The following is a 14462-nucleotide window of genomic DNA, read 5'->3' as shown; positions in this document are numbered from 1 at the left end:
CTTTAAAATCACTAAACAAACGGCGCGGTAAACTTTTAATTATATGTAAATGAAGATAGAAACAATGTATCGCAATTATTCACAAACGTTTTCTCATTATTTATAGTCTCAGTCCCAGAAATAAAAATGAAAAAGCGGATAAGTTGGGCTGGAAATGTTAATATACGTCCGTGGCAATGTATTCTTTTAATCAATATTCCCTAGTCGCGAAACGTTACTATTTCAAAATCTTAAAATATATACTGTCCGTCATGAATGTCACACGAGTCTCCTTGAACCATTGATCCACCAGGTCTAAACTATATTATTTTCTCGACGGCTCCCGCTTTCTTTTTCTTTGCTTTCTTTCTTGGTATGTGACGAGTGTTTCTTATTTTCTTCTTTAAGTTCAACTCTCGATCTGTCTCCTCTAATCGTAAGAAAAAAATAACAAATACACACTCACAAGAAACATTCGGAAACACAAAACCACAATCACGTAATAGGAACACAAACAACACTGGCATTATCCATTTTCCGCGTCTTCCCCGTACACACAGCGACGTCTCAAACCGCAATGCATAAACGTAACAGAAGAAGACGCACTTATATTCTCGATCCACTAACATACAGTAATGAGGGCACAAGTTTCCTCTGTTTCTCTCTCTCCCGACGTAATAAATGTAGTAGTAAGCCTAGCACTTCCCATTTTCTCTTTATTGCTTTGTGGGTCCGCGGCGGTTCTGCGCTCGTCGGCGATAAAACGCTGGACGCAAACACTCCCCCGCCGAGACACCGTTCACTAAGTAACCTATGATAGTGTGTGTGTGTGTGTGTGCGTGTGTGTGTGTGTGTGTGTGTGGGTGTGGGTGGGTTTGTCTGTCTGTCTGTCTGTATGGAAAAAAATACTGAAAAATTGGCTCGGATTATTTTCTTAAACGCAAAACACGACACTAGATTCCTCATTCACGCATCCTCACATCATCCTTTCCTTCCTTCCTCGTCGTCCTCGTCCTCCTCTCGTCCTCCTCCCTACATAAATACGGGAATTAAATAAACGTCTTATCTATTTACCGCTAGAGTAGTAAGAATTATTGCTGTCTAGATACCTTACACGGAGAACAGAGAGAGCGAGCCTTCATCCTCCTCCTGTCTCTTTATCCTTATCCTTTATGTACAGAAGTAATCGTCGGTATTGTTCTCTATTTCGTTTTTATTGTCATGGTTTTTTTTAAGTGTTATTATTACAAGTATTCCCTGGAGTGGTTGCTACGGATTATTATTATCATTATTATTATTATTATTATTATTATTATTATTATTATTATTATTATTATTATTATGTACAGGTATACTAAGCGGGTGTGGTGGTGCCGTGTGTGTGTGCGTGTGTGTGTGTGTGTGTGTGTGTGTGTGTGTGTGTGTGTGTGTGTGTGTGTGTGTGTGTGTGTGTGTGTGAGTGTGAGTGTGTGTTTCAGTACTGACGTTTTCTTTTCTTTTTCATAACGCGTTTCTTTTTTTTTCGTATCTTTGGATCATATAAAAAAACTAAGTGGAAATCAAGGGAAGAAAATACAAGGCGAGGCATGAGAATAAAGTTACCGACACGAAGAATATATATAAAAAAAGGAAAAGCAAGAGTTAGAACAAGTGAAGAGAAGGAAAAGGAAGAGAAAGGAGAATAGAGAAGTGAGGTAAAAAAAAAAAGAGGAAAGGGAGAAACTACCTGAACAAAGGCGTAATACTAACACAAGGTAATGAACATCGTGTCTTTCATATTGCCGCGAAGTTTTTTCTACCTTTCTTTTACTCTTTTCCTTTTTTTCAGATCTATAAAGTACCTGAACGAAGAGCAGAGACGCGAGGCCCATGCAATTTAGCTGTCCGTTTGCCTAACACACACACGCACGCACTCACACGTACACGTAACACCGGTAACGCGTCCAAATAACACCCACGCACATGTAGTACACTGGCATGCCGTCTGTGGGGGTGTCTGTGCTCATTGTAATCGTTTTCACGTAACACGCACACTCGCTGCACCGAGATTTTCCTAATTTGTTCTGTTTTCTGTATTATTTGTCGCATTCCAGAGTTTGGGCCCGGGTGGTTCAGTGGGTCCGGGGTTCGGCTCGTGACGGAAAAGTTGAGATTTCCATCCCGGCGCTCGGCAGTTTTTTGGTGAGAGAGGTAGCGCCCATTTGCAGAGCTATACTGTCTTTGCCTTCTAGCTCGGGGGGATTTTTCTATAACTTTTTAAATCCGCAGTACATTTCAATACGGAGTTTTCTTTTCTTTTTTTCCTTCCGTTTATGTGATAGTTTCGGGGGAATTTTTCTATAACCTTTTAAATCCGCAGTACATTTCATTGCGGAGTTTTCTTTTCTTTTTTTCCTTCCGTTTATGTGGTAGTTTCATGTCTGCCACGATATCTTCTAAAGTTATATTGCTGAATTCATTTTTGTCCTAAGTCTTCCTCTCGCAATACTTGACTCGTCATTATCACTCGTCACTTTATGGATGCCGAACATCACTGCCTGGCAATGAACGCCACTCAACTCACAGCGGCGTTCGTCCATACTACACATCATCATCGTATCACACGTTCGTGGAAATCCCTGAAATCACTTCCTCTTCTTGGGTCACGTGGGCGCTGCGGTGCCCTTGTCGCAGCGGTCATCGCGGCGTGCGTATTTCTGACCACATCTGCGGCCACACATACAAGTCCCCCGATACAATGGCTCCCTTCTGCTCCTCCCTTCAGAGAGACGCCATCTTAACCCCGGAGGTGCAGAGAAAGCGAAGGGCGAGAGCGGCGGCAAGAACGGCGGCGTGTGAGGTGGCGCAAGGTCCCTCCGCTGCGGCACCTCACGGCCGTGTCGGCGAGGGTGGCTGCGGCGTCGGCCTCGATGCCCCGCTGGTGGAGACCGTCGGGGAGGAGGAGGAGGCCGCGGAGAGGGCGTGGGGCGGAAGCAGCGACGTGAGGTTAGACAGGGACGATGTGAGGGAGGAGAGGGATGCCGGGGAGAGGGCGGAGAGCTGCGGAAGGTGCGGGAGGGAGGAGAGCGCGGCGGCGGCGGCGGCGGAGGAGCTGGAGTGCGGGGGAGGACAGAGGTAAGGGTAGTAGCAGTAGGGAGGCAGCCCCAGGGAGCCGAAGGAGTTGAGGGCGCTGAGGGAGGCCAGGGAGGGCAGGAGGAGGGACGGGCGAGGCAGCGCTTCCTCAGGGCCGTGAAGAAGCTGGTCATCACGCATCAACACCTGACGAAGAGAGAGGTGTGTGGGGTGAGACAGACGGATATATATATATAGACAGACAGACAGAGAGATAGTTAGAAGACGACGAAGTAGGAAAGAAAGAAAGGAAAAGGAAATAAAACAAATACCATAAGAAAGAATATTAGTATAACCATTATCTTCATCATCATCACCATCATCATCATCATTATCATCATCATCATCGTCGTCATCCTTACCTTGACGGCCACGCGGCGTCCCGAGGAGGGCGGTTCGCAGGCCACCATTTGTTTCCTCTTGGTCTTGTAGCGGCGATTCTGGAACCATATCTTGACCTGCGGCGAGAAGAGGAAGAGGAGGGATTAGAGGAGGAATGGTGAAGGGGGAGGGACAGGGACGAGTATTTCACACATCACTATTTTTGGCAAACTATTCTCCTGCACAAAATGGTAACTTAAACATGTGCTAACACTAGAACACGTAAAAGATAACCGAGGAAAAGTTATTGTCTGTTTGTGTCTGTCCGTTTGTACATCTCTACATTACTAAGAATATATCAGGAAATGTATCGTGACACTCCTCCTCCCGGAATTGACCTCTCTTTTGGCCACTATTTAATCTTTAGGAGCAGTAAGTAGTGGGCTTTTTTTTCATTATTTATTCTATTTTTTTTTGTGTGACTTTGAACTGTCTCCTTTGCTGTAAGAAAAAATAATAATAAAATAAAACTAGAAAAAATAATGAGTCTGTCCATCTGTATGTCTCTCCATAACTAAAAACCAAAATAACCAAGACAAATAATAAAGGTGAATTTCTGTCTCCGTCTCTGTCTCTTCATTATACTAAAAGAAAATAACCTATATGTAAATTTCTTCCTGTCCGTCTATTTGTCTTCCCACTTCTAAAAAAATAGATAACCTACAGAAAAAGTGAATCTCTGTCTGTCTGCCCATCTGTTTGTCTGTCTCTGTGTTTGTCTGTCCCTTGGCCTACCTGCTGCTCGGTCAGTTTGAGGGCTTGCGCCAGGTCCGCCCGCTCCGGCCCCGACAGGTAGCGCTGGTGGGCGAAGCGACGCTCTAACTCGAACACCTGAGCATGGCTGAAGGCGGCACGGCAGCGCTTCTTTCTGGGGGCGCGCTCTCCCTCGCCGCCCTCACCTGCGGAAGGGAGAGAGGAACAGTTTAGCGGAATGGAAAAAAGAGGAAAAAAGGAGTGGTCTGTGGCGGGGAGAAATGATTTAACGAAAGAATGGTTTGAGGGAGTCTTCTGTGGCAGGGAGAAGGGACGATTCAGTGATGGAAAAGCTTGTGGGAGAAGAATGGGAGAGAATGGTGAGTCTTCTGTGCCAGGGAGGAAGGGACGACTTGGAGGGGGAATGATTTTAAGAGAGGAGAAGAGGAGAGAATTGCGAGTCTCCTGATGAGGGAAGGAAGGGATGATTTAGGGATGAAAAAAAAATGTGAGGAAGAAGGAAAATAAGCGAAAACCATGAGATGTGTCGCGAAATATGGGAGCGAAAATTGCGAAAAGAAAATTGCACTAAGGATGTTTTGAAGGAAATGGATAAAAAGACAGAAGGAAACAGAAACAAGGATGAAAAGAAAATAGGTGTTAACTAGAGAGCGGAGAGATGGGCCGCGGGAAGAAGTTACAAAAGCGAAAAATAAGAGGAGAACAATATTAACTGAAGAGTTTGAAGTAGGGTGAAGAATAGAGGAAAGGGAAAGGAATGTGTCGTGACAGAAAAGTTATAGGGTTAGGAAAGGGGTGTTGAATCGATAGGTAAGGAGATGAAAACAAGAAATGAAAAGAGTGAATCATGTCGAAAAATTACTAGGGTTTGAGAAAGTCACAGATCGATATGTAAAACGATATGAAGAAAAGAAGAAAGAGATGAAGAAAAGAAGAAAGAGATGAAGAAAAGCGAGTGTAACGAAAAAGGAAATAATAAAAGAGAAGGATAAACTCGTGAAAAGGTGGATTTATGTTTTTTTTTCGTAAATATACATATACACGAATGTACCTAAGAAAGAGAACATGAATAAAAAGTGATAATTAAGACGGAGAACCAAAAGAGAGGAGTAGGGATTGAGAGAAGAATAAGAGAAAAATAAAAGGAGAGGGAGAAAATGACGGGGAAAAAAGAAAAAAAAGAAAGTGACAGCCAAAAAACAAAACAAAAAAAGCACACTCATGAAAATCAAACAGAGAAAAAAAAAAGAGTTAAAAAAATATCCAGCTAACGTGTTCAAAGAAAGACCAGCAACCAAAAAAAAAAAATGGGAAGAAAAAGAAACGAGCCGAATTTAAGGACCAGGACGGACAAACTACAGACTTTGCCTCACGAATTACAACTTTGACGGCGAAAGTTTACGATGAAGGATTCCGTGTAGAGTGAACGGTCGCGGTCAAAGAGATACTGAAGGGCCGGTGCTTGTTAAGAAGGAAATTGGGAACGACGAGTTAGTGATGGTAAGGGTGAAATGAAGGGGGGGAGAAGAGGAAGGGGGGGGAAGAGGGGAAGGGGGAAGAGGGGAAGGGGGAAGGGGGGACAATGGGGAGAGGGTGAACTTATGTCGTTGTCTGCACGTCTTTATTCACAGACAGATAGATAGATAGATAGATAGATAGATAGATAGATATTTTATTGACCACATAAGTAAGTAAGTAATGGAGTAAGGAAGTAAATAGTTAGTGAATATAAGTAAAAAGAAAGGCAGATAAAGGAGCTGCCTACCTGGGCCTTATAAGTTAAAGCTAAATTCTGGACTCAAGCAAATTCGTACCATCTTATGTACTGATATAATTAATTCAGGTGAGCGAACAGGTGAGTGAGGAGAAAGACAGGCAGAGGTGATGCTAATATATAAACAGTCCGTCTTTCTGTCTTTGGTTAGATTCTGAAGTAGAGCAAATTTGGACCGTCTTGTACTGATATAATTCATTCAGGTGAGCGAACAGGTGAGTGAGGAGAAAGACAGGTAGAGGTGATGCTAATATATAAAAGGTCCGTCTTTCTGTCTTTGGTTAGATTCTGAAGTAGAGCAAATTTGTACCGTCTTGTGTACCTATATAATTAAATCAGGTGAGTCAAAAAATGAGTAAAACAAGACAGGTAAAGGTGGTGTCTATCTTCCTGTCTGTGTTAGATTCTGGATTAGCAAACAAACAAATGATTGATTAATCGACTGACTGGGGTACACATTCACGGCGCCGCAACCACACGAACGACCATGGACCTTCATACTTTTATACTCTGAACGCAACGAAGTCTACGAAGAAACGAAGCCTCGGCCGCAGCTCCTGGTATAAGCTTTCTAATCCTGTTAATTTAGATCGCGCCAAAAATAGATCAAGCGAGCACAGACGTCGGAAACAAACTCAGGCGTTATCAGACCGAAGATCCAATCCTCGCCCGCCTATAAATAAGCATTAAAATAAGAGTGAGGGATAAGAACCGCAGATTAAAAAGGGAACATTTTGCCACGCAGTAAATCGTACGAACAAAAAAAAAGCTCAATATCGACTTTGCAAATCCTACGATGAGTGGCCGAGAGTGGAAGGGAGAGAGGGAAAGGAAGGCAGGAGAAGGGAGAAAGGGGTGAGGGAGGAAGGGGGAAGTGGTAGAGTGGGAGAAGTTGAGGAGGCAAGGTGGGTGGGTTCAAGGAAAGGAAGTTGGAGGGAAGAAGAGATAGAAAGGATTGGAGAGAGGGAAAGCTTGATGTATTGAAAAGAAAGGAAGGAGAGAAGAGAGGGGAGGAAGAGGAGAGAGAGTCCATGGTAAAGGGAGAGAGGTAGAGAAACAAAGGTGAGTGAGAAAGCGGAGAGGAAGTTGAAAGTGATGAAGAGATAGATAGACAGAAACGGTAAGAAGGAAAGGTTCACGTAATAAGAAAAAAACAGAAGAAAATAGAAAATAAAATAAATACAGGAAAAAGAGACAGATGAAAGAGTGGGAAGGGTAGGTAATGAGAGACAGTGTGAGAGTGAGAGAAAAAGTGAGAAACAGAAGAAATTGTTGTTATTGAAAGATGCAAGAAAAAAACGAAACAGGACAAACAGAAGGGACAAGAGACAAGAAGAAAGTAAAAATTATAAAAACGGAGGTGAGAAAAACCAAATAAACAAGAAAGGGAATTACAGTGAGGGACGGAATAACGGACGGGGAAGGAGAACAGGTAAAAAAATAGTAGAAAGAAAAGGGAGGGGAAAAAATGAGGAGAAAAAGGAATTGCTAAGATAATGTAAATGAAGAGATAGATAGATAGATAAATATAGATAGATAGAGAGAGAGAGAAAGAGAAAAGAGAGAATAAGAGAGATAGGGAGGAGGGGGAGGAGGGTAAGGAGGCGGGACACACGAGGATTTAGATGATCGGTAAATTGATATTGAATAATCCCCTAACAGAGATTAGTTCCCCCTCCCCCCCTTACACCCCTCCCCTCTTCCCCAGCACCCCCCATTACTCTCACCCGCCACCCTAAACCCACCCACCCACAGTAACCTGAACACACACACCCACATACACTCACCCCCCACCCCACCCTACCCCAACCCCCACCCCTTCAACATAAAAAAGAGGTGCTAACATCCCCATTAATCAGCATCAGCTCCATTAGTCACGGCGGCCGGCCAGCACACTAATGGGTAGGGCAAATGGGTGGGGGTAATTGGGGAGAAGCGGAAGGTAGCAACTGATCGCTTTGGTAGTGAATATAAGGTAAGTAATAAGGGAGGGGGGGAAACGGAGGGTGGGGGAGAGGTAAGGAGGGAAATGGGAGGGTAGTGGAAGGGAGGAGTGGGAGAAAAGTAAGGAGAGAAATAGAGAAGAAGTTTAGGTAAGGGGAGAAAAAAAAGGGTGATGGGGAAGAGGTAAAGGAGGAAATGGAGGGTGAGGTGTAAGAGAGAGGAGGAAATCGTGGTGGAAAAGAGATTGGGAGGGAAATAGGGGAGAGGTGTAAGAGGGAGGAGGAGGAGGAGGAAAGGGTGGTGGAAAAGAGGCTTGGAGAGAAATAGAAAAGAAGTGTAGGAGAGGGTAGAAGGAAAGGGTGAAGTGGGGAAATGGGGGAGTGGGATAAGGGAGAGGAAAGGAGGGGTAGAGAAGGGGTCGAGAGGGAAATGGGTTTGAAATGTAAGGGTGAGAGGAGTAAAGGGTGGGTAGAGAAGGATTTGGTAGGGGAATGAATGTGTGGTATAAGTGGTGGAGGGGAGGAAAAGGGGGGCGGAGGAAGGGGGAAGGAGAAAACGGGGGAGGAAAGGAGGGTAAGGAAGGGGTTAAGAGGGAAATGGGTGTGTAATGTAAGGAGAAGGAGGAAAGGTGAGGGAGTAAGGTTGAGGGATAAGGAGGAGGAGGGGAAAGAGGGGGATAAGGGAGTGAGGTCGGGGGAAAGGGTAAAGGGGTAAGGAAAGGTAACCGTCACTTAAGGGATGGAGGTGGGTGAGTGGGTGTTGACCTTTCCGAGGGGGGGGGAGGGGGTAAATAGGTGGTAACGATATTATTATAGGCATGACGATTGATTTGTTTCTGTTTGCCTGTGTCTGTCTGTCTGTCTGTCGGTAAACACAAATATAATAACATCGATGGTAAAGTAAGGATTAACATATCAGCCAAACGTTATAATCATATACTCGTCATTAGTTTTATTGAAATTATACGATTCTATTATTATTATTATTATTGTTGTTGTTGTTGTTGTTGTTGTGGTTATTATTACTATTATTATTGTTTGTTGTTGTTGTTATGATTACGATGATTGAATTGGCAGCGTACAACCACGGCTGTGGTTCGGGACGATATAGCAATCAACCTGTCTTTCTTTGGCCATTATTATTATTATTATTATTATTATTATTATTATTATTATTATTATTATTATTATTATTATTATTATTATTATTATTATTATTATTATTATTATTATTATTATTATTATTATTATTATTATTATTATTATTATTATTATTATCATTATTATTATTTTTTTTTTTTGAGTGACAGCGAGCTTATTTAAAAATAACCCTTTTTCTAAATATCTATGTCAAAAACGTGGCGGCTGACGGAAGTGACGGCTGAAAGGTTTTGATTACTGGGAGTCACCGCGGACCGTTGGATTTGCACCGACTGGGAAGAATTCATCGGAGGGACAGCACGTCGTTAAGATATAAATGTCTGATTAAAATTTTCCGGTGCATGGTAAGCTTGTGGTGCAACACTTCCGATAAAAAAAGTCGACATCTGTTTGGTCACTTGTCTGATTTGTATATACTCATTATTTTCTCCCCCCAAAAAAAAAAATAGAGGCAGCTGAAAGGTAACACAAAACAAAAATAACTTGCATTGTTTGATCGATGTAGGTTAGAGAGCTTTTAGGATATTTATTTAACCCCTCCCATCCTTCCTTCCTTCATTTCACACATATCGCATCACTCTGTTCTTCATTACTAACTAACTCTCCCCTTGAAACTCTACTCCCCCAGCCATCCCAGTGAAGTGTGCTTAAAGTGTCGTCCTTCCGCTCGCTCCCCGCTGAACCACGTCAACCTTGCTACACAGAAGACAAATAATAAATACAAAACAAACAAACAGATAGAGGCAATATTATTTCGGCATATGATTAGTGAGAGACAGAATAAAGAAGAGAAGAAGGTGCAGTTCAATGTGTGTGTGTGTGTGTGTGTGTGTGTGTGTGTGTGTTTTAAGGGAGGTAGGGAATCATCGCAAGAAAAATCGTAAAAAGAAAAATCAAAGGAAGTGTTAATGAGGATCAAAAAAATCAATTCACGTCACAAGCACAACATTTAGTCCGTTTAGCATAGCGGCGTGTCAATGTATTACAGGCATAAGCTGGAGGTAGATTAAAGAATTTTCAGTTTAATTATTTTTTTACAATGAATCTTTAAGAGCAAACCTACACGATTATTAAGATTTTGTGAAGCAGTCGCAGAAGAGGAAAAAATAAAGAGGAAAAAGTAAAATTAATACAAGTCATGGAAAAGCATAGGTAATTGTTTCATGCAGATCCCGTCCTTTTTAAGTTGTTTTTCTTACAATCCTGCGACCTCAGGGACACCGTTGGACACCGAAGAGGCAAACGAGATGGGTTGAGGACATACAAGGAGGGAATGGCAGGAAGGAAAGGGGGAAAGAATGCAAGAATTGGGGAGGAGAAAAAAGGATAAAAGGAAAGGTACACTAGAAGGAAAAGTAGGAAGGGGAAGATAAAAGGAATCGGATGGGAGGAAAGAAAGGAAAGTTACGCGAAAATGAGAAAGAATGGGAAGGGAAGATAAAGGAAATGGGAAGATAAGAAAAAATGGTAAGTGAAAAGGATGAAGAGTGGGAAGGGGAAGACAAAGGGAATGGGAAGAAAGGAAAGGAAGAAAGAAAAGATACACGAAAAGGAGAAAAAGCGAGAAAGGGGAGATAAAGATAAGAAAAACGACAGTCTATATAAAAGGTAAACACACACACACACACACACACACACACACACACACACACACACACACCGTCGGAAGTTCGGTATCGGGGAAACTTTATGACAGCGTTACCAACTTCGGCACCTGTTGACCCATAGTTGTGTGGGTGACTGGACTTGGCAACGCTGCAGGGCGAGGGTGTCAAGAGGAGGGAGGAACAAGAGGAGGAAATACGGCGCGGGAATTAATAATGAAGAGGAGTGTGATACTTGAGGGGAGAGAGTGGAGGATAGATATATGGGAAAAGTTATTGTGAGGATTAGATAAAGTGTAAAAGAATGTACTTGAGAGGGTCGCGAATGATCAAAATTATGAGGGCAGACCATAAGGATTACATGGAGTTTGAAAAAAAATGTCCTTCAGGAGGGAACGAAAGATCAGGATTAATACAAAAAATTAGGATAAAAGGCAGTGAAGTTTAGATGAAGTTTAAGAGCATGTACTTAAGTATAGGGGCGAGATATCAAGAGTACTAAACAAGGAAAATAGAAAAGAACATGAGGGTTAAAGTAAATGTGAGAGAATTATAATCGTTACGGAGAGATAAATATATTTGTGATGTGCGTCTAGCGGGAGTGAATTCAATTTTAATACACGAAGAAGAAGCAAAAAAAGTCACTGATGATTATAAGTGTGAAAGCATAATGATAACTAGAGAAGAAAAAAAAATAGTTTAGTATAGCAAAAGGAAATGAAATAATATAGAAATTGAGTAAGACAAAGGAGACATACATTAAATTATGGGTGAGAATTTTATACATTAAGGCAACAAAAAAAAAATCATAGAGCGGCTGTTGAATAAAAATATAATCTAATCTAAAAATCTAACCTTAGAATCTAAACGCAATAGTGTGAACGCAATTATGTGTATTCACCTGACTAACTAAAGAGGCGGACAGGTGAGAAAGGAAAAGGGTATGGGAGAAAAAAAACACGTGAGATAACAAACACGCGTGGAAAGAGAGAGAGAGAGAGAGAGAGAGAGAGAGAGAGAGAGAGAGAGAGAGAGAGGAACTAACTGACTGTTTGACTGACTGACTGACTGACTAACTAACTTTAATACTAACTAAACAACTGTCTGTCTAACTTACGTACTAACTAATTAACTGACTAACTGACTTAACTAACAAACTAACTGACTGACTAACTGACTGGTAACTGACACGCTGACTGACTACTGTACTAACTGACCCCTTTCCCTGACTCACCTTTCCCGTCGGAGGCCGTGTTCTCCTGGGCGGGGGCGCTGGTGGAGTCCTCCCGGTCGCTGTGGTCCATCTCCACCTCCTCCATGCTCATCTCCGAACACGGGGAGGTCGATCTGCTCCTCCGCCCCCCCAGCAGCCCTTCAGGAGACCCCGTGGCGTCCCTGAGGTCCGAGGAGTGAGGAGTCGTGGCACTGGTGGGCTCTCCTGACGAAGGCTCAATGGAGGACGTGACTTCGGGGTGCGTCGCGTCCTTAGACAGGTCCATAGGCGACGGGGAACTGTACTTAAGGACGGAGACAGGCCGGAACCCGAGACCTGAGGCGTTGTGCAAGTCGTTGTAGGCGGCGGCGGCGGCGGCGGCGGCAGCGGCGGCGGCGGCGTGGTGGTGGTGGTGCAGGGTGTGGTGGTGGTGGTGGTCGAGGGTAGTGCGGAGGTCTGTCGGGGATCGGTTCTCCATGCGGGTGAGGATGTCGGTGATGGAGAAGGGCGTGACGGAGGTGGCGGTCTGTGTCTGGCTGTCCGGTGACCCTGGCTTCTCCATCTTGACCAGTGTCTCCATTACCCGGCGAGTCACACACACACACACACACACACACACACACACACACACACACACACACACAGGCACGCCGGCACAAAGGTTCTTCTCTTCCTGGCCTCCCTTGAGTGGTGCTGTTTGGTGGTTGACGTTTGTTCGAAGAGAGGAGTGAGAGGAGTGGGAGGCTACACTCACGAGAATCTGACACTCTCTCACACACAAACGTTGGGATAAAAACGTTTTCTCCTTCGTCAGTTTGCGAAGTACAAGTTACCCTTCTTCACTCCCTCCGTCAGATACGTTTCCTTTCCCGCGATGTCATTTGCTAGGCCATGGCGGACGTCTAGGCGGTTAAACGCTGACGAAGACGACGGGGATGATGACGACGACCGTAAGTCCACTAAAGTCACCATACGAGTCAACAAAACACACGCTACACACACACACACGTTAAGTCTCTCAGTTGTCAAATCTTGGAAACGCACAAGTAAAATCCACTGTCGATGTCTTCTGTGTCTCTCCCTCTTTATCTCCCTCTTCCGTCTCCTCTTATTCTTCCCCTCAAGCGGACACCTTCCTCTCCTCTGCCGCGCGGGGCCGAGTGTGATACGAGGAGGCAGAGGTGGAGGGAGGAGGAGGGAGGAGGTGGCGGAGGAGGAGATGGAAGTGGCGACGGTAGTGGTGGGCGTCACGGGCGACAAGTGAGGGGAGAGTGAGGGTCGAGGGTGTGGCGGCGGCGGCGGCGGTGGCGGAGGCGGCGGTGACTACTGCGAGGGTAAGGAGACACAGCGGCGAATGGCGGCGGCGGAGGTGAAGACGAAGAAGGAGGAGGAGGAGGAGGCGGAGGAGGTGGTCGTGGTGGTGATGGTGGTGGTGTGAGGGAGACTATTTGTACTCTAATTGGTTCTGTCACTTGCCACCCTCCTCTCTCTCTCTCTTTCTCTCTTCCCCGGCTCTCTCGCTCTCACTCTCGATCTCTCTTGCGACCAGATGCTCCATTAGTCCCACGCGAACACTAGCTTCTCCCTCACCCCGCCCAGCGCCGCCTCGACCACCACCGCATCCCTCACCCCATTTCCCTTCCCACCACCACAATAACCACCCCACCACAACCTACCCATTTTTCCCTCACACTCCAACCTCCCTTCCATCACTTCAACCCCAAACAACACCAAAAAAGGGGTCATAAGGGGTTAAATAAGGGGATTCGGGTACCTTGAGACACCTGGACACTTTTAATTGGTTTCAAGGGGCGGTCTTAGCCTTGGCCAACCAGCGTAAGGGGATCGAGGTGAGGGGAGAGGCTGGGCGGGGCGTGCGTCAGTCGAGGGGAGTTACCGATGCGGCCAATCCCTCACGCCCCGACACCATGTTTTGCCAGAAGGATCGCGTGTGTGAGTATGAGCATGCTAAGGGTGCCCACCTCTCCCCTCCTTTCCCGTCCCTTCCCCTCCTCTCCTTGTCTCCCCTCACTGCCTCACTCCCGCGCTCCTTCCCCTTCCTCTCTTTCTCTCTCGCTCTTTCACTTCGGTTTTCTCTTCGCGTATGTGTTGGGAATGAGAGGAATAACGAAGAGGAAGGAAAGGAGGTGTGAAGTGAGGTAAAAGAGAACGCAACAAAGGAAGAGGAGGATAAGGAGAAGCCAAGAGAAATAGGAGTGATGACGGAGTAAAATGAAAGGGAGAAAAGAAACAAAAACAGGGAAGAGAAGGAAAAAAAAGAGAATCAAAGAAAAGGAACAAGGGACGACGAAAAACTGGAGATAAAGAGAGGAATAAGGAAGAAATGAAAGTTAAAAAAACAAAACAAATAAAAGGAACAAGGAAGCACAAGAGAGTGGTAAAGGGAGGTGAGAAAAAGAAAAGAAACAAGGGAAGAGGAGTATTGAGAGGAGGAGGAGGAAAGAGAGAGGTAAGGGAGAGACGCCTTCCAGGTACCCAAGACCAAGGCGAGACACGGAGAGATAAACGATCAGTCAGAGTAAATTAATCGATCTTCCTTCTCTCCCTCCACCCTCCATTTT

At 44.6% G+C, this 14462-nt stretch overlaps 1 protein-coding gene across 1 annotated transcript; it reads right to left on the bottom strand.

Moving 5' to 3' along the window:
- Positions 1-14118, bottom strand: LOC126997451 (homeobox protein Nkx-3.2-like). Its single transcript, XM_050858547.1, has 4 exons — positions 11902-14118; positions 4207-4370; positions 3453-3548; positions 1-3237 (listed from the first exon to the last, which is right to left on the bottom strand). The coding sequence occupies exons 1-4, from the start codon at positions 12458-12460 to the stop codon at positions 2848-2850; spliced, it is 1209 nt and encodes a 402-aa protein (XP_050714504.1). The 5' UTR covers positions 12461-14118; the 3' UTR covers positions 1-2847.
- Between the last annotated feature and the right edge of the window lie 344 nt (positions 14119-14462).

The sequence above is a fragment of the Eriocheir sinensis genome, chromosome 12 (genome assembly GCF_024679095.1).
Source record: "Eriocheir sinensis breed Jianghai 21 chromosome 12, ASM2467909v1, whole genome shotgun sequence".
NCBI lineage: Eukaryota > Metazoa > Arthropoda > Malacostraca > Decapoda > Varunidae > Eriocheir > Eriocheir sinensis.
Note: the sequence above shows the minus strand (reverse complement) of the source record. Positions and strands in the feature narration are given on the sequence as shown.